Source organism: Melanerpes formicivorus, unplaced genomic scaffold (assembly GCF_026170545.1).
Source record: "Melanerpes formicivorus ecotype bairdi unplaced genomic scaffold, bMelFor1.0.p_v2 SCAF_29, whole genome shotgun sequence".
In the NCBI taxonomy this organism is placed as follows: domain Eukaryota; kingdom Metazoa; phylum Chordata; class Aves; order Piciformes; family Picidae; genus Melanerpes; species Melanerpes formicivorus.
Window position 1 is genome coordinate 5,671,409 of NW_027142381.1, and position 17,404 is coordinate 5,688,812.

The 17,404-nt window shown below is 53.8% G+C and overlaps 3 protein-coding genes across 7 annotated transcripts in view; 2 read left to right on the plus strand and 1 right to left on the minus strand.

Annotated features, from left to right (window-relative positions):
* The window catches only part of ABR (ABR activator of RhoGEF and GTPase), a 40,199-nt gene extending 33,127 nt beyond the window's left edge, over nucleotides 1-7,072 (plus strand). For all 4 annotated transcript variants that reach the window (XM_068154680.1, XM_068154681.1, XM_068154682.1 and 1 more), the window contains 7 exons: nucleotides 1,063-1,122; nucleotides 1,259-1,368; nucleotides 1,615-1,754; nucleotides 2,218-2,352; nucleotides 2,656-2,761; nucleotides 4,334-4,481; nucleotides 4,669-7,072. In XM_068154680.1, the coding sequence (XP_068010781.1) occupies nucleotides 1,063-1,122; nucleotides 1,259-1,368; nucleotides 1,615-1,754; nucleotides 2,218-2,352; nucleotides 2,656-2,761; nucleotides 4,334-4,481; nucleotides 4,669-4,758 (789 nt within the window). In that variant the 3' untranslated portion in view covers nucleotides 4,759-7,072. The remainder of the gene's footprint in view (nucleotides 1-1,062; nucleotides 1,123-1,258; nucleotides 1,369-1,614; nucleotides 1,755-2,217; nucleotides 2,353-2,655; nucleotides 2,762-4,333; nucleotides 4,482-4,668) is intronic.
* A 1,284-nt stretch (nucleotides 7,073-8,356) lies between these two features.
* On the minus strand, nucleotides 8,357-12,540 carry TIMM22 (translocase of inner mitochondrial membrane 22). Its single transcript, XM_068154684.1, has 4 exons — nucleotides 12,256-12,540; nucleotides 11,629-11,825; nucleotides 10,559-10,631; nucleotides 8,357-8,953 (listed from the first exon to the last, which is right to left on the minus strand). The coding sequence occupies exons 1-4, from the start codon at nucleotides 12,473-12,475 to the stop codon at nucleotides 8,877-8,879; spliced, it is 567 nt and encodes a 188-aa protein (XP_068010785.1). The 5' UTR covers nucleotides 12,476-12,540; the 3' UTR covers nucleotides 8,357-8,876.
* A 289-nt stretch (nucleotides 12,541-12,829) lies between these two features.
* SPECC1 (sperm antigen with calponin homology and coiled-coil domains 1) overlaps nucleotides 12,830-17,404 on the plus strand; it is a 110,587-nt gene continuing 106,012 nt past the window's right edge. For both annotated transcript variants that reach the window (XM_068154686.1, XM_068154688.1), the window contains exon 1: nucleotides 12,830-12,843. The gene's annotated coding sequence lies outside the window, so the exon portion shown is untranslated. The remainder of the gene's footprint in view (nucleotides 12,844-17,404) is intronic.

Sequence of the window (17,404 nt, forward strand, 5' to 3'; positions counted from 1 at the left end):
GCTGTGGCGTTGGGCTGAGTGTGGACTGATGCCGTGATGCTGGGTCTGTGCTGAGAGCCAGAGCAGCTCAATCCTTTCCTTGGGAGCATGGGGTCTTTGTGTGCAAGAAGGGACACGAGAGACCCCAGGTGGCCCTGTCATGACATGTGGTGGCGCTATGGGCATCCAGGAACTGGAGCAGGGGCATGGCAGCTCTGGGATTGGAGCAGCAGCTCCGGACATCTTCGCACTCGCCCGGAGCATCTCCCAACCCAGCAGCTGTAGGAATCTCTTATGTCCTTGAGGAGTGACCTCGTGTGCTTGGCATGAGTCTCCCCTGGCAGCTGCCTGCACGTGGCCCTGGGAGTCCCCTCCAGCCCCTGCCAGCTCTCCCAGCCTGTTCCATCCCCTTCCCCCAGGGGACATTAGTGCTGGGCTCTGCCCCACTGCCCGCCGTGTGCATTATAGGGATCGATGGGGCCAGATCAATGCCACCAGCTGGGGACCAGAAAGGTCTGAAAGGCAACTGCAGCCTTCTCTGCCCAGCCCTGGGGCCCAGTGCCCGCCGCAACACGTGCTGGGGCCTTGGGAATGCCAGCACCTTGCCACTGTTGCTGGGTGCTGGGGCAGCATCACCGAGTCCCTTAGCTAGCCCCAAAGCCAGAAATAGCAGAGCTCGTCATTCCCAGGGGTTATAAATAGCCTTGGCTATGGGGAGATGTTGTTTTTCTGTGCAGAGAATGCTGCCCTAGTTCTGTTTCATCAATCTGCTGCCAGAAATAGTCCTAATTTCTTGGAAATTCCTTGCTGCCTGGGTGTGGGTTAAAGCTCTGCCTCGCAGGGGCTCAGGGAGGGGCAGGGTGGGGAGGCTGAGCCCACCCTGCTTCAGGGCATGGCCAGAGGGACCCCAAGACCTTCACCTCTCCATCCTCCTACTGTGGGCAGCACATTGGCCAGGGAAGAGCACATCCAATGCCCTACACGTGTCTGTGGGTTGGGGGCTTCAGGGGTGGCAGTGGGGCTGGCATGGGGCTGGCACAGGGCCAGGTCCCCGTGGAGCTCATGCACCATGTCTCCCTGCAGCTGGACCCACAGGCTGTGCAGACAAAGAACTGGCACATGGATGTGATTGAGATGAATGGGGTAAGTGATGCCACAGGGACCCTCAGCCCCTGGCTGTCACTGCAGCCACTGCCCTGGGGCTGTGCCATGCCTTCGTGTGGCGTGGAGGTGAGGGGCCAGGGCTGGGCTGCTGGGACTTACGCCCTGTCTCCTGCAGATCAAGGTGGAGTTCTCCATGAAGTTCACAAGCAGAGACATGAGCCTGAAGAGGACCCCATCCAAAAAACAGACTGGAGTCTTTGGGGTCAAAATCAGTGTGGTGACAAAGTACGTGTGGGGCCGGGGTGGCTGATCCATGCTGGTCACTGGGGGAGGGGCTGCTCCGTGTCCCCTTGCTCGGTATTGCACCATGTCCCTTTGCTCTCACCCACACTGGGGAGCTTGGCTCTTGCTCTGTGCTGGGGAACTTGCCCACTCTTTCACAAGCCCCATCCTGTCCCTGGCCTGGGGATTTTCCCTGGCCCTATGGTGTCCCCTGGGAATCTTTGCTCACGGCTCTGCTTCCCGAGCCAGGCGTGAGCGCTCCAAGGTGCCTTACATCGTGCGCCAGTGCATCGAGGAGGTGGAGAAGAGGGGCATTGAAGAGGTGGGCATCTACAGGATCTCTGGTGTTGCCACTGACATCCAGGCCTTGAAAGCTGTCTTTGATGCAAGTGAGTGTCCTGGGCAGTGGCTGCCCTTCCTGTTGTGTTCCCCTGGGGGCATGTCCCCTGCCCTGCAAGCCTGGGCTCCGGTTATTGCACTGCATGTGTGCTAAATGTGCCAGTGTGCCCAGGAATGGGCTGGGGGTAAGGAGGAAGGTGAAGCTTGGAAAGAAACTCCCAAAGGTCCTGGCCCTGTTTGTGCTTTGGTGTCTCTGAGCTGCCTGGCTGACTCCTGGGAGCCTCTGAGTCAGGGCAGCATTGCAAATGGATGTGCAAATTGTTCCACGTGCTGCTGCCTGGTCAGGCAGGAAGCGCTGGGCTCTTCCCAGTCCCAGCCTGGGGAGATGCAGCTGTGGGCTCAGCAGCGCTGTCCCTACCCTCCAGCCAGCAGCTTGCCCAGGTAGCTGGGGTGACACACAGGGCTGAGACCCAGAGGGGAAGGAGGTGACAGCCATGGGTGCTCTCTGGACAGATAACAAGGACATCCTGGTCATGCTGAGTGACATGGACATCAACGCCATCGCCGGCACGCTGAAGCTCTACTTCCGTGAGCTGCCTGAGCCCCTCCTCACTGACAGACTCTACCCTGCCTTCATGGAGGGGATTGGTAAGGGCTGGTGTGGGGAGGGGGTTGGTGCCCAGGTGTGGCTCTGTTTGGCATTGCCTGCTCCAGGGTGGGAGACTCCCAGGGGCCCTTCCCAGCTCAGCCCGCTTGGTCCTGGCTGTCCTTGCTGGCTTCAGTCCAGGTCAGGGCTCGTAGTGCTGTTCCCCAGGGTGCAGGCAGAGCCCTATGGGACAGAGCCAATTGCTCAGGCATGGGCTGCTGGGAGGCATCTGGCCGTGGTGGGTCCCACTGCTGCACAAGATGTCACCAACCTCGGTCCTAAGCCCTCTCTCTCCTTGTCTGCAGCCCTCTCAGATCCTGCTGCCAAGGAGAACTGCATGATGCACCTTCTCCGCTCGCTGCCCGACCCCAACCTCATCACCTTCCTCTTCCTGCTGGAGCACTTGAAAAGGTAAAGGCTGGGCTTGCTGTGCTGGGCTACAGGTCTGTGAGCTAGAGCTGCTGTGTGATTCCTGTGATGCCTGCACTGCTGTGGGCTGATCCCAGACTGGAGGCAGATGGTGTTGTGCTGGTGCAGAGCTGGGCTGTGGTCAGCAGCTGGGGCCAACAGCAGCAGCTCAGTGTTGGGCAGGAGGCCAATTCCCTTTGGCACCCCCTCTGTGAGGGTGCAGCCCCAAGTGTGTCCCACCTGCCTCATCTCCCTGGGCTCCAGCATATTTGCCAGGGTCCCTTTCAGGCTGGGACCTGCCACATCATGAGGCCCTTCAGCTGATGTTGGTGTTTGCTTTCCATTGCTCCTCTTCACAGGCCCTGTAGGATGTTGCAGGGACCCCACAGAGCAGCCCCAAGGCCACTGTGCTAGCAGGGACTGTGCAGTGCAGGGCTGTTGGTGGGGGTCAGCTCTGCAGGGAGCACACATCCTCTGGCAAGGTACAGCTCTTGGCTGCCACAGCCAGTGTGCAGTTGGTTGGAGGAGCTCTTTGTGGGGAGCAGCTGGCCTCCATGCTGGACTAGGAATGAACTGTGAGCTGTGCAGTGTCCCCCTTAGCAGGAAAACTGAGTGCTGCATCCCTGCCCACCAGTCCAGCAGCAGCCCCTGCCAAACAAGGTGCAGTAATCCTTGTGACTTGTCTGCAGTGGGTGGCCAAGACCCAGAGAGAGTCTGGGGGCATGTCCTAAAGCTGCAGGTGTCACCTCACATTGCTCATCCCAGGGCAAGTGCAGCAGTGTGTGGTTTGCTGACCTTTCCTTTGGCCCAGAAGAAGCCCAGCTGGACCAGGGGCTGGACAATTCTGGGGCTTGCTGGTGGGGGCAGAAGCCCATGGAGGGCACAGTGCTGTGGGCAGGGTGCTAGTGAGGCATGCAGAGCCTGGTCAGAGCTGCCACTGGGTTTGGGACTGGGGCTCACAGCTCATGTTACTTGCATCATGCAGCTCTGGTTTTTTTCCTCTCTGGTTTGGCTAAAACCAAACAGAAAAAGTGATTGATGCTGGGGGGTGGGGAAGGAACAAAATCCATTTCCATCCTGAGAACTGGGCACAGCCAGTTCCCACATCTGCTTCCCTGGCCAGGGCTCAACCCTGCAGCCTGTGCCGGGGAGCGCAGCTGCCTCCTAACATGGCAATGTTGTGGCTCTGCTTCCCTCGGTGCAGGCTGGCTGGGGTCCTGGGGGGGTGCCCTGGGGGGAGTGGGTGCAGGGAGTTCTCAGCTGGTGTAGAACTCCTGGTACCCAGCTGGGGCTGGGGAAGGGTGGAGGCCCCGCAGCACATAAGCAAGCGAGGGCTTGGTTGCTGCCACATCACAGCCAGGGCTCCCGGCCAGGCCTGGCGGCTCCGGCAGAGGCCATGAAGGGGGCAGAGCTCCTTGCCCTGCACCTGGGTTTTCTGGGGGCTGTGAAGGGCAATGGCAAGCTGGGGGTTGGGAGAAGGGGAAATCAGCACTCATCCCCCACATCACCCCATGGTTGCCCTGTTCCAGGAGAACAGAAGTAGGAGCTCACAGTGCCCCTCTCTGTACCCTGCAGGGTCGCTGAAAAGGAGCCCATCAACAAAATGTCTCTCCACAATCTGGCCACAGTCTTTGGGCCAACACTGCTCAGACCCTCAGAGGGAGAAAGCAAGGGACACCTCACCCTGGCCTCTGACATCTGGTCCCACGATGTGATGGCTCAGGTAAGAGCTGTGAGGGGAGTGTGGAGCTGCAGCCCACACCAGCACCCCTGGGCTGGGGAGCAGAATGGTTCACCTGCCTGTCTGGGTGGGTTGGTCGCTCTTTGCTGGATGTGTTTGCACAGGGACAAGCTGGGAGCTGGCATCTCTGCCTCTTTCTGACCTAACACCTCCCATTTGCCTATTACAGGTCCAGGTCCTTCTCTACTACTTGCAACATCCTCCTATCTCCTTCACTGAGCTGAAACGCAACACACTTTACTTCTCCACGGACGTGTAGCCTGCAGGAAGAGGGCACCAGCTGCAAACACTCCCAGCTCCCTGCTGGGGGTCACAGACTGGATCACAGTGCCCCAGGGAGACTGGCCCGGCCCCAGGGCGGTGCCACCTGCAGCTCCTGTACAATCAAGCACCAGTGGCCCGGTCCCAGCCCAGGCACCGTGCCTCTCTGTAAAGTAGTCGTGTCTGATGTCCCTCTCGTGTTCAGGAGTTGGTTTTTATGTATATTTGTTCCACGGAAGAGGTAGTGACTGATGGGCTGTGGACACAGGCTTCCCCCTTGGCTAGTTTTCTCCTGGACTCCTTTCTGCCTGCCCACCCCCACCAGGCACCCCTCGTCTCGCCCAGCTCGAAGCCTGCTGCGTCCCACGAGTGCCTGTTCTTGCTGCCCAGCTCCCCTGCCCCACGCCCGCATGTGCAGCACCGGCTCGCTCCAGAGGCTGGCAGCTCCCAGGCTTCCCTCCCCAGTGCCAGTGAAACCAGCTCCGCTTTGGCAGCTCCCAGGCTTCCCTCCCCAGTGCCAGTGAAACCAGCTCCGCTTTGGCTTGCTGCCTGCGCAAACCTCGGACCCCGTGCCTGGATCCCGAGCAAACCTGTGACCACGAGAGCAGAGGAGCAGAGCGCTGCTTCCTCCTCGCCACATCTCTTCTGGGTGCTTTCAGGCCAGCCCCCTCTCCAGCCCCTCTCCTGTGCTTTGCCTGTGTGCATGCAGCGTGGCAGTGACTCCCCTCGCTGAGCCTCGCCTCCGAGGAGCGTTTGGGATAGTCCTTCACAGGCAGCTGGAGCCGGAGGGGCTCTGCTGGTCTCGATCCACGGCAGGCTTGAGGGACACGTCTGCTTCCTCTGCCACAGGCTGACCCCAGCTCTGTGCTCTCTGCATTGATGGGGTCCCATCAGGGCACATGGGTCTCACAGTTTCCCTGGAGGGCAGGGCAGGCAAGAGGGTCCCTGCTGTTTCTGTACTCTGTGCTGAATACACGCCCTTGCCAGGCTGGCACTGCCACAAGGACTGCCAACACTGGCTGTGCCCTGTGGCAGAGCCTGCCTGGGCACCAATGTCCCTGCTTTGCCCACAAGAATGGGGAGTTTCTTGTTTTCCTCCTTGGCCTTCCCCAGGCACCAGGCAAATGGCAGCACATGGCCCTGCCTCGGTGGCGTCCAGGCTGCTGGAGTCAAGTGCTCTGTGGCAGCTGGGTGGGCACCCAGCCTGGAAACCAGCAGAGAGGGATGAGAGGAGGAAAACCTTCATGACCCTCACTACTGAAGGCAGAAGTGCTTTGTTTTTGCTTTCTGACAAAGCAGTTGCTGCTGGGTTAGCTCTGCCCAGCCAGCTCAGGTCTGGTTTAGTTGGTGGTCCCAGTTCCTGACCCCTAGCCTGATGGCTGGAGTTGCCATGACACATCCCAAGGCAGGAGGGCCACATGCCTGTGCTTACTGCCAGGCTGTGCTCTGGCTGAGTGCCTGGCTCTCACTATGCCCCCAGCCCTCCCACACTCACAAGTGGGTGCTGGTACCACTTGGGAAACGAAACGTTTCGCTCTGTGAGCCGAGTCCCTGTCCTCCACTCCCTGCCTGCGTTGGCCCTGTGCTCTCCTGTGCCAAATGGAGATGGATGAGAAGTGACCAAGTGTATCCCTTCTGACAGCAGTGTTGCCTTTACCCTCCTGACTAAGACTGTTCCAGGTAGAGCCCAGTCACCTGCCACCAATGCACCAGGTATGTCCTGTGCCCACCTCCCTGGGGCAGGCAGGCACTGCCTGCCCCACACCAGCAAAGCGACTAAAGGAGGGGAGATCCCAGTCCCCCTCCAAAGGGCTCACACTCCAGACCCTGCTCCTCTTGACTACCAGCTAAACAGAAGGGAAACAGCATTGCAGAAAACCACCAGGCGTCTGTCTTGGCCCTGGACCCAGTGAGGAGGCCGAGGTTTCGATCTGACTGCACAACGGATCCCTGTGTGTCTGACTTGTTACATGTGTCCAAGTCTCTCTCCACCGTTCTGTCATTCCAGGTGGAGACTCTGTACAGCTAAACTCCCCCCACCCTGTGACAGTGGCTGGGGGCCTGGTCCACACAGCCCCAGCCCAACAGGCTGTGGCCATCCCTGTGAGTGGCCTTTGCTTGTCCCTGCAGGAAGGAAAAGAAGAGGGGGATGGACTCTTGGCAGTTATAGGTAGAATAGAGCTGTTAATTAATATTTGACTTTGAAGAGTTGGTAAGGATATATTTTTGTTTGTGTTCTGTTTCAATTTCTGTAGATGATAAACTTTAACTGGCTGTAAAACCATGTGAGGAGATTAAAACAAAAAAAAACCCCACAACAAGGAGAAAAAAAAAGAGTTAATAAAAATGCAAAGCCCCAAGATTTGCACAAAAGGAGCCCTGTGGTGTTGCTCTTTGCACTCCCTGATCACTCTGGCATCCCAGCTCTCTTCTTTCCCTCGTGGAAATCTTGCTAGCTGCACCTCAAGCCAGTGGTATAAGCAAAGGCATTGTGCCAGGCAATCTTTGCAGAGGCATCTCATGGTTTGGGCTGCATCCTTGCCTTTCAGTACATTCTGGAGGGGAAAAACCTGGGCTGTCTGGAGCCAGCCTGTTTAATCAGCCCCGAGTTACTCAAGCTTAAAATTCAGCTGACTTGCACAGCTTCTGGCCTGAGGATACTGAACAGGCACAGCAAGGGACATCAGGCGATCTGGAAACCTCATCTGATAGATCACATGCTGCTGTCTCCCCGCTTCTTTCCATGTGGGAATGGGACACAGTATGCCTCCAAACCAGCCACTGACCACTGGATCAGCCAAACCACCCTGCTAGTACAGCTCTTCCAGGTAAGCAAGTGCTGCCACCGTTCTGGGGTGGCAGGCTGTGGGTGCAAATGAGGGGAAATGGGGTGGGAGACCCCCTGTTAGGTGTGTATGTGTGCACTGACTCTGAAATCCTGCTGCCTCAGGAAGATGAGGGTGGGTGTTTCTCCTTGTGGAGTGGCTTAGTGAAGGTTAAAATCCCCCTGATCTACTGAGAGTATAAAAGTTACCCCCTGAGGCCTAAGAGCAGCGCTTGGGTAGAAGAGCAAGAGGGCTAATAAAAATGCAAATGAAGAAGGGAGCAGCTCCTTGAGCTAATGAACAGATGTTTTGACTTCAGTGCCACTCTTCTGCAGAAATAACACTTCATTTCCCCCAGCTATAACAGTGGGGCATTCAGAGGTGGTACAGGGACATGATGGGAAACAGAGAGTGTGCTAAATGAATGCCCAGTTATCTAACAGTGGCTTATTCTCACAGCTCTGCTTTCCAGTCTCGCTATCAAACTGCTGGAACTAATGGTGTGAGCCTGGGGCAGTTAAAGCATCAGCAGCCAGGGTGTGTTTTTTTTTATACTCCCATAGTGAGGTTAAATCAGGCTGCCCAAGTGGCTACAGAGAATTATACTTCTGCAGCCTCCTTTTTTTTTCCCCTCAAACTGTTTTGTTCATCTGCCAGTAACCACACGGTTCTGAGGCCAAGGATTCCTTTTCGCCTTTCCCTTTAAGACGTGGTACAGAAATCTGGCTCTCCTCTCTGCACTTGAAATAAGACAAGTTGTACAGATGGTGGTTTGTCTTCAGCTGGTATTTTAAGAAAAGCCTGGAACAAACTAATTTCTCCACAGGATCTTACCTCTCCCCAACAGATTAGCAAGCTGCAAAAGTGGCAACTTGAACGCCGGCAGCGCGTTCAGCCGCACGGTAACCTAAACCGCTGCGGTTCTGTTTGAAGAGCGTCCTCCTGCCTCTTCTGATGCTAGCAACAGACTTAATCAAAATCAGACCTTGAGGATCAAGAAAGCCCAGAGTCCAGGCTTGTTTCCTGGAAACTGTCAGTCAGCTGATCCATCCTGGAGATACTGCTCGCTGCGCCCGGCTCTGGCCTCGCGTCCTCCCGCAAGCCCGCCCCAAGCGGCAGAGCAGGGCTCAGAGCCAGATCGTTGTTAGTCATTCAGGAAAAGCAGCCAACGCCATCCAGCTTGCACTGATCGGGACTCCAGAGGCAGTGGAAAGGTAAGCCTGGTGGTTCTTCAGCCGTGGTGCAGGCTCTTAGCAGCAGAAGGGAAACTTGCTCCCAGGGGATCCCACTGCTACCGCAGGTAGTAATCGATGGCAGCGGAGAAAGCGGCAAATCCACCGCAGCCGATAACCCCGGCCTTCAGACCAGCTGCAAGGCAAGAAGGGTGGCAAAGAGTGAGGCAAAAGAGGAACATGATCCTTCTTCCCAGTAACTAGCTTATGCTGTGCTGCCTGGAAGAGCCTGCACCTGCAGGAACCTGGCAGTCTGCTACCAGGGGACACCAACACTACCTCTGCCCAAGGTGAGGGCAGGAACCTGGCAGTCTGCTACCAGGGGACACCAACACTACCTCTGCCCAAGGTGAGGGCAGGAACCTGGCAGTCTGCTACCAGGGAACACCAGTACTACCTCTGCCCATGGTGAGGGCAGGAACCTGGCAGTCTGCTACCAGGGAACACCAGCACTACCTCTGCCCAAGGTGAGGGCAGGAGCCTGGCATACTGTGGATTTAACCCTGGCCTGGCACAGCTATTAAGCATCCCCTCAAGGGACTGAACAAGCCAGTGGCTGTGGCTGATTTCAGTATGCTCTGAACACTGCAAGTACTCTAGGGAGGGATAGGAAGAGCACCTAAGAGTTCTAAGAGGATTAAGGTCCAGGACAGGCAGATTTTAACAAGCTCAATCAGAAGCCCTTTCAAGAGCTCTTCTTTTTCTTTTCTGCTCTGTGGACATTTTTTTTTTCACTTCAGGTCAGAGAAGCTTGGTATTTCTGTGGAGCAGAGCAGCTCTTCCTAATTGGGGCTTTTCTGCAGATGTCAGCACTCAAGGCTTCCCAAAGTCCCCACTAGTGCCTGCTGGACTGAAACCCCAGTGCTCCTGCTCTTTTAGAGCTAAATAGATCTGTCTGTTTGAATTGAGAAGTGAGAAAGGAGGGAAGCACTTCACACACTGTGCAAATTAACACAGCTTCTGCCAGTGAAATAATATACAGTAGAGCTCTGGCAACATAAGAGCTGCAGCTTCAGAGAGTTTTATTTTTGGCTCCCTCTCCATGACACCACAGAAAAGTGTGGATAGCTAACACTGATTTTTCTTTCAAGTCATTCCACAGAATCACAGAATGTTAGGGGTTGGAACAGACCTGGAAAGATGATCCAGAGCAGGATCACCCAGGGCAGGTCACACAGGAATGCATCCAGGTGGGTTTTGAATGTCTCCAGAGAAGGAGATTCCACAACCTCTCTGGGCAGCCTGTTCCAGGGCTCTGTCACCCTCACACTGAGAAAGTTTTCCCTTGTGTTCATATGGAACCTCCTCTGCTCCAGCTGCATCCATTGCTCCTTGCCCTGTCATTGGACATCACTGACCAGTCTGGTGCTGTCCCCCTGACAGTGCCCTTCACGTCTTTATAAACATGAGTGAGGCCATCCCTCAGTCTCCTCCAAGCTACAGAGACCCTCAGCCTTTCCTCATGATGTTTGTGGCTCTGTGCTGGATTCTTTCAAGCAGTTCCCTGTTCTACTCCAACCTCACTGTCCTGTACAACGAAGCCTTCTCTACCCACTCCTATCTTTCAGACTGTCAGGAAAGTGATAGAGCACTTCTGCCAGCCTGGAGGACACCTCCCTGTTGTCATCACCACAGCTCCACGTGAAGAGATCTGTAATGTGTGTTCTTTGAAAATCACCACTTGCTGCATAACCAAACTGGGGGCTTCTCCCAGAAACAGTTCAGAGCAGGCACTACCAACCTCTGAAGCCGATTGCTCCTCCTGTGATGCAGCCACTAATGACACTGTTCTTCCAGTCTGACTTCCCACGGTACTGGGGAATTAAAAGCCAGAAGAGTCAACCAGTAAATACAGAATAAACACTCAGTATCTGTACTAATACCAAGAAGGATTACATGACCTTCCAGCCCCTTCTCAGCTGAGGATGTCTTTCTCTCTCCTCTCAGCAGATGGCCCTCTGCACTCTCAAATCGGAGACTCGCAGGGCCAGGAGATGGGAAAGGAACAGGTCACAGGGAGAGGTAAGACAAATCTGTATGGTGCAATGCAGTGCTACAGCAAAGACTCTCAGGTGAGCCCAGAGAGCTCCCAGAACACAGCTCCAGGAGCTAGCTCAGAGCTTTCAAAGACACTCTATGATCACAGCACCAAGCCTGGCCACACAGCCTGGATCTCAGTGCAGGTGAGACCTACAGCACCCTGCTGGCAATCATGGACTATTTCCTAGAGCCTGAGCACACTGCTTTTTCAGCAGGGCACAGATCTCTTTGTTCTGCTCCATTGTGCAAGCAGATAGACTTCTCTTCTGCAGGAGTTAAGAAATCATTCTTGTCTTTCAATTAAAAAGCAGTACTCAAACACATAACAGGCTAATTTTGCTATTTCAGAAAATGGATGATAGATTTACTACTGAGCTACACAAGGTCACTTCTTGCTGAAGGGGCAAGATGAAAATAAGCCTGTTACTTAAGAACTTTAATCAAAGGATCCCTCTTTGCATATGGAATTCTTAAGAGGCTCCAATTACCATGTTGCAACTCCCAGCTTGATGTTTTAAAAAGTACTTGTCAGTTTTAAAAAGTAATGCCTGAACTTGCCAGTATGTTCAGGACTTGAATTGAAATGGTGTCAGAGGAGAGCTGTGCTGAAGGCAGGTCTCAAAGCTGAAAAGCTTTGATAGCCAAGAAACACAACAAGCCAGCCTACTCCCTTGCCCTGTTACAAAGGGTAGATACAGACGTAATTGGTATAGTAAAAGAGATCAATTGCACAACACAACGTTGCCTAGTGTGTAAGAAGCCACTACTCACAGATTCCACCACACATTCAGTGCAGGAGAACATGGCACCCACGATGGCAAAGTTTTTGGCATAGGATATGCCTCGCTGCCCCATATCTTTGAGGACCTCTTTAGCAGTCGGTGTGCGATAGGGATCCTTGGGATCAAACCCAACGTTGGTGTCGATGCCAGCGGTGAAGACACCGAATGCACCTCCCAGAACAAATCCTGTGAAACACAAGGAGAACAAAATGAACCTCAAGCAGCACCTTTCCCCACAGGCTCCTAAACACCTCTGCTCCCACTGTCTGCCAGCCCTGCAGCAGGGAAGGGGCCGTGCAAGAGCACCAACGGCCTGGCTCTCGACACTACAGGCACCGCTGCCGACATGCCCCTTGTTGACAGCCTGTGCTGAGGAAAGGCTGTCAGCACCTCTCCCTTTGCAAGGAAAGAAAACCGACAGGGATCCTTCCCTGGAAGCTCTGATACTGGAGGAAGCTTAGAGGGAGGAAGATACTACAGGGGGATCCCCGTACCACAGCCTTTCCTCCAGTCACCCCATTCCCGACGCCCCGGGGAGTCCCTCCGCTCTCTTCACTGCTGGCTAACCCCACCACAGCTCCATCCCTCCAGCCTCCCCCAACAATTCCCGCCTCACCTCCCACGCAGGCCAGCACCGCCTTGAAGGCGCAGCTCTCCATGGCCCGCTCCACCATCTTCTGCTCCTCGCTCTTGGGCGGGCTGGGGATGCCGCCGAGAGCCGCAGGGTCCAAGGCGCGGGGCCGCCGCTGCTCGCCCACCAGGTGCTGCAGCAGCAGGCTGTACTGCAGTGGCGGCGGGGGGGGCTCCGAGGCGCCCGGAGCGGAGGACGGCGCCATGACCAGCCTGGAACACCCGCGGCCGGCTCGGCACCGCGTCCTGGCCCGCTGGAGCCGCCGGTAGCGCGACTCCCGGCAGCCTTGGCGGCGCGCGGGGCTGGCGGGAGTTGTAGTTCCGGTGAGAGGCGGTGGCAGCCGTGCGGCGCGAGTCGCGACTACACATGCCAGCGTGCCCCGCGGCAGCGTCCTCCCCGCGAACTACAGCTCCCGGCAGGCTCCGCGGCGCGACGCGACTGGCGTTCCCTTGGGCTCAGGGACTACATTATCCGGCGTGCTGCATGCCAGCCCCCTGGTGGCCACTGGGGTCGCTGCAGGTGCGCTGAGGACTCCGGCTGCCGGAGCATCCCCGAGAGCGGCAGAGGCGGCAGGTGAGCGCGGCTCGGGCTCCTCTTCCCGGCTCCGTTTCTCGGCTGGGGAAGGCCGGTGGCATCACCCAGCGCAAGCTCCCAGGCTGGTGCCTGGCTGAGGTGCCGCAGTGCGGGACCGAATCCCTCTGCCCTGACTCAGGTGCGAGGAGGAGGTGGGAAGCTCTGAGGGGTCGCAGCGTTGCTGCCGTCCCCCGCTGTCCGCGCTGGTGTTCGGGGGGGGGCAACAGGTCCGGCGGCAGGACGGGTGGTTGCAGCCTCTCCCGGCACTGTGCCTTCCTTGGGCTACCGGGACGAGAGTAGCGGATCCCGGCGGTTAGCGGGGTGGGCGCCGAGCCGCTGTGGTTGCCGGTGCAGAGTCCGGCTCCCGCCGGAGCCCCTCGCGGGGGTCTTCAGCCCTGGGTTGCACCTGAGAGGCTGCCGGTCCAGGCTGGAGCCCGGGTAGCTACGGTTTGCCCTAACAGCATTGAAGCGTCCTCTGAGGTGAGAGCTACAGAGCCTCACAGCACCTGGGCTTGCAAGCTCCTTGCCTGAGCTCAGGAAAGGTCTTTCTGCTGCTGTTCCATGTTCTCCACAGGCCAGGTGAAAACGCCTGGCAGAGAAAAGCCTGAGGAACCCTGGCCGCCTCTGGCGTAAAGCCGCGGTTTTACTTCAGGACCTGCGTTTCTCAGAAGGGCTTAGTGAATAACCCAAATCCGGCTTTCCATCAGAAAATGCAAACTTAGCTCGTGTTCAAACCCTGTGGAAGCCCTGGCTGTTGCAAGCTTGTTCAGTTTGATAATGAGGTGAGGAGCTGTGGTTTTTAAGCAGGGTGCTGTGAACGTGAAAAATCTCCGTGCTTTGCTTGTGTTGTGTTTTGCTGAACTTGCTTTACTTTCTTGGTTTTGGGGGCTAGAACCAGTTTTCTGTTCGGCTTGGAACAAGGCAATATCCTTATGCCTTAAAAAAATAGCTTTATTGGATTATTTTATGTTACTGTATTAATTTTTTCCCCCCTATTTTATAAATTAGCCTTAGTCGTTTAAACTCCTGAGAAATAGCTGTGCTGGTTTCATTAGGATGCTTCGAAGTAGTGCCTTTCAACAATTGGATATTGAACACATTTAATGCATCGTTTAAACCCAAATTATTAAGTGTTGCATCTTCCTGACCCCACAAAACACAACTCTTCAGAGATCCCCAGGTAATCGGTTTTCCTTCCTCTTATTTTCATCCTTTATGCTTTGTGTCTCGCTTATGTTTTTGGGGTAGGACTGGAGAGGTGGGTTCAGCTAATTTAAATGGGCGATTTTACCACTTCAGTTATTTCATTATAGGAAGTTAATTTTCAGCAACTTTCCTCTTAAATTCCGCTGCCCTCTACTGGCTGCACCAGCAGGGTCCACCCGCCCCGGGGGCTCTTCCCTCCCCACTCATTTTTTAACTCCTTTTCCCTCTGCTATTTATTGTTCTTTAAATGTTGAGGTTTACTTGTTGTCTTCATGCGGTTCTTTAAGGTCAGAATCCATTCCCAGCGCGCTGTTAAAAACCTACCAAAGGCAGAGAAGGTTTGCTGGCAGGATGATCTCCCTAAGGAACCTTAAATTGTAGATTTCAATCTTCTCCTTGATCCAAAGTAACCTAGTTGGGTTGAGCTTGAAGTCAGGCTGCAAAACCTATTTTCCAAAGGCATGGGGAGGGGAAGAAGGAGCAAAAAAAAAAAAGCTCTGTAGGTCTGTTGGATTTGGACTCTGAGTACCGATACACATATAGCTGGTTTCTTGTTTTGACTCCTTTTCTCTGGTCCCAGGTGTTCCAGACACTGCTGGGCTCCTGTTTGTAAACAGAATGCTTTGAGAGAGAAATACTTTGTAACTGTTACATATATATACATAAAATATAGACTTTATTTATAAACACTCAGGTAAAATATGTTTGTATTTACTCTCTTAGGTATTTAAGTAGTTTTCTCCCTTTCTTAGTCATGCTCTTCTGTGTCCACATGTGAACAAATGCATGTGCTTGGGTATTTGAATAACCTCAGCTGCCTGAGCAGGCTTTTCATGTGGGTGAAATCAGATGGAGGATTAAGGCTTAGAGAGAGAATTTGTGAGTTCAACACCTCTTGGAGAAAGGGAAGTTTGTTCCAATGCAGCTCTCAGCTGTTTGGTTCTTATAAACCTGTGAGCCTTCATTACTGCAGCTGTGCTCAGCCAGCGCGTGTGGTCCTCTTCCTGTCTCAGTGCTGTCTTACTTTCATCTTGGAGCTGTAAAGTCCAGGACTTGGGCTATTTTTAACCTTGCCTAGTCCCAGATGAAATATTTCAGTTTCATGTGAGTGTGGCCCTGTCCTGTGTGACGCCAGCCCTGGGTGCAGCTGATGATGAATTTTCTCCCAGCCTGCAGCGGAGACGATGCTCAGAGACCATTGCAGCAGAGGGCAGCATGTGGGGATATTAAATAATTGCATTTCACTTGACCTTTCCAGTGACTCAGTCTTTCTCCCACACTTCAGTGTTCTCCAAACAGGATAAACCATTGGAAATAATGGGGGTTTTGTCTGAAATCCTGGTTTTGCACAGGGCTCTTGGTTGTAGAGCTCCCAGGGCTTGAATAAGCTTTGGCTGTCACTTTTGGCATTGCTATTTAAAATAAAAAGGAGAAAGTTTTCACAGTGCTTAACTTTATTTTGTAAAACTGCCAGCTCCAGAGTCCTTTCTGAAGTTATCTATCTGGGCTGGATGTGGCTGATGGTGGAAGTCAGCAATAATTGGATTAAATCCCTTCTTAATCACTGATGCCTGCCTGTCTGCACCTTTTATGCCTTATCAGAATTGTAATGATCCAGTGGAATGAGGGGAAGTGGGGATAAACTGATGGATATTTTGAGGTAAAAAGGCAGTGTTTTACCACTAGCAGAAGAAAGCATGGCTGCCAGCACAAGAGGACACAGTCTCAAGCTGCACCAGGGGAAGTTTAGGCTTGAGGTGAGGAGAAAGTTCTTCACTGAGAGTCGTTCGCCATTGGAATGTGCTGCCCGGGGAGGTGGTGGAGTCACCATCACTGGAGGTATTCAAGAGGGGATTGGATGTGGCACTTGGTGCCATGGTTTAGTCATGAGGTCTGTGGTTAGAGGTTGGACTTGATGATCTTTGAGGTCTCTTCCAACCTTGGTGATTCTGTGTGTGTGTGCGCTTTGCAGCTGGTCACACTGCCCACCTCACCTCTTGTCTAGCAAAGAGTTTCCCAGGGGCTACACAAGGAAGTGTGTTGGGGCCTGCTGGGCTCTGATCCTAGCAGCAACATTTAGTTGTTTCCCTTCTATAATCTTCTCATTGATGTATTAAGTCTGATGCTGTTCTACTCCTTATCCAGGTTGTGAATGCAACCTGTTTAATGTTTCTTTGCAAGATTCTAGGCTCGAAAGGACACTGGAGGAGGAAGGTGCTTTGTGAAATATGCCTAAATTCAGGGAAAGGAAGTAGCTACAATTTCTGTACTTCCCTTGGCTTAGTGAGTTTAACCAATTGACTTATTTGAGAGTGCAGGGTTTTTTTTCCTTCTGAGGCAGATTCTCCATGTTGGAGAACACTGTCAATGCCATGGCAAACAGCTGAAGTAATGAAGAAAGCTTAAAGGCATGCTGCCTCACTGAGCTGCCTTTTCTTTTTCTATAGGTCAGTATAAAAGAGACTGCAGAGAAAGGCATTTCAATAACATCTCTTCAGATGAGGAGACCTGGTCCTTGTGACTGTTCTGTAGCTCAGAAGGAGCAGGATGTGGGTTTGCAAGATGACTGTTTGATCCTCTCTGCTCTGCAACGTTTTCTATCTCGGTGCATGTCGCCTGTTGGTTTTCTTGGTGCTTGTCCCACTTCACCAAGTCATCCCTTCCCCTCTTCACCATTTCCCTATTATTGCACATAATGTTGTTTTCACCTCTGAAATCTGACATGCACTTGTGTTGTAACTCGTGGGCTAAAGAAGGGAGCTGTGTAAAGTTTCAGCCATCATCATCTCCCAGGGATTTTTAGCTGTTGCTATAGAAGCCTGCGTTCCCTTTTGAGAGCCCTTTCCAACATAAAGAAGTTGATACTGGAGGAAAGTTGTCATGGAAATAGGCAGCAAAAAAAAAAGAGAAAGGAAATATCACTTTGATGACTGTGACAGAGGCTTAGCCAACTTGGTGAAATCGCTTCATAACCAGAGATCTGATTCTGCAGATTCTCTTGGTTACATTCCAGGGGGCTGGAACACTGCAACTAGAACCTAAAGAAAGAGATGATTTACCATTTATATGACCAGAGGTACCTCTTTCGCTCAGTGAGCTCTGTGTTTATCCAGATTCAATTTCCTCACTGCATAATAACACCCCCAAAGCAGTATGACACTATTCCTGAGGCTCCTCAGCCCTCCAGGTGGGGAGGCAAGGTCCCTTTGGGGCTGTGTAATGGGGTTCATTAGTTCCCTTATGTCAGGCCTTTGGGGTGGGTGTGGAGAGCAATCTTCTCTGTGGCCACTGTGGATGTTTCTGTGTTGGAAAGAACCCCCTCCAGGTGATGCTGGTAGGCTGGGGAGTTTCCAGC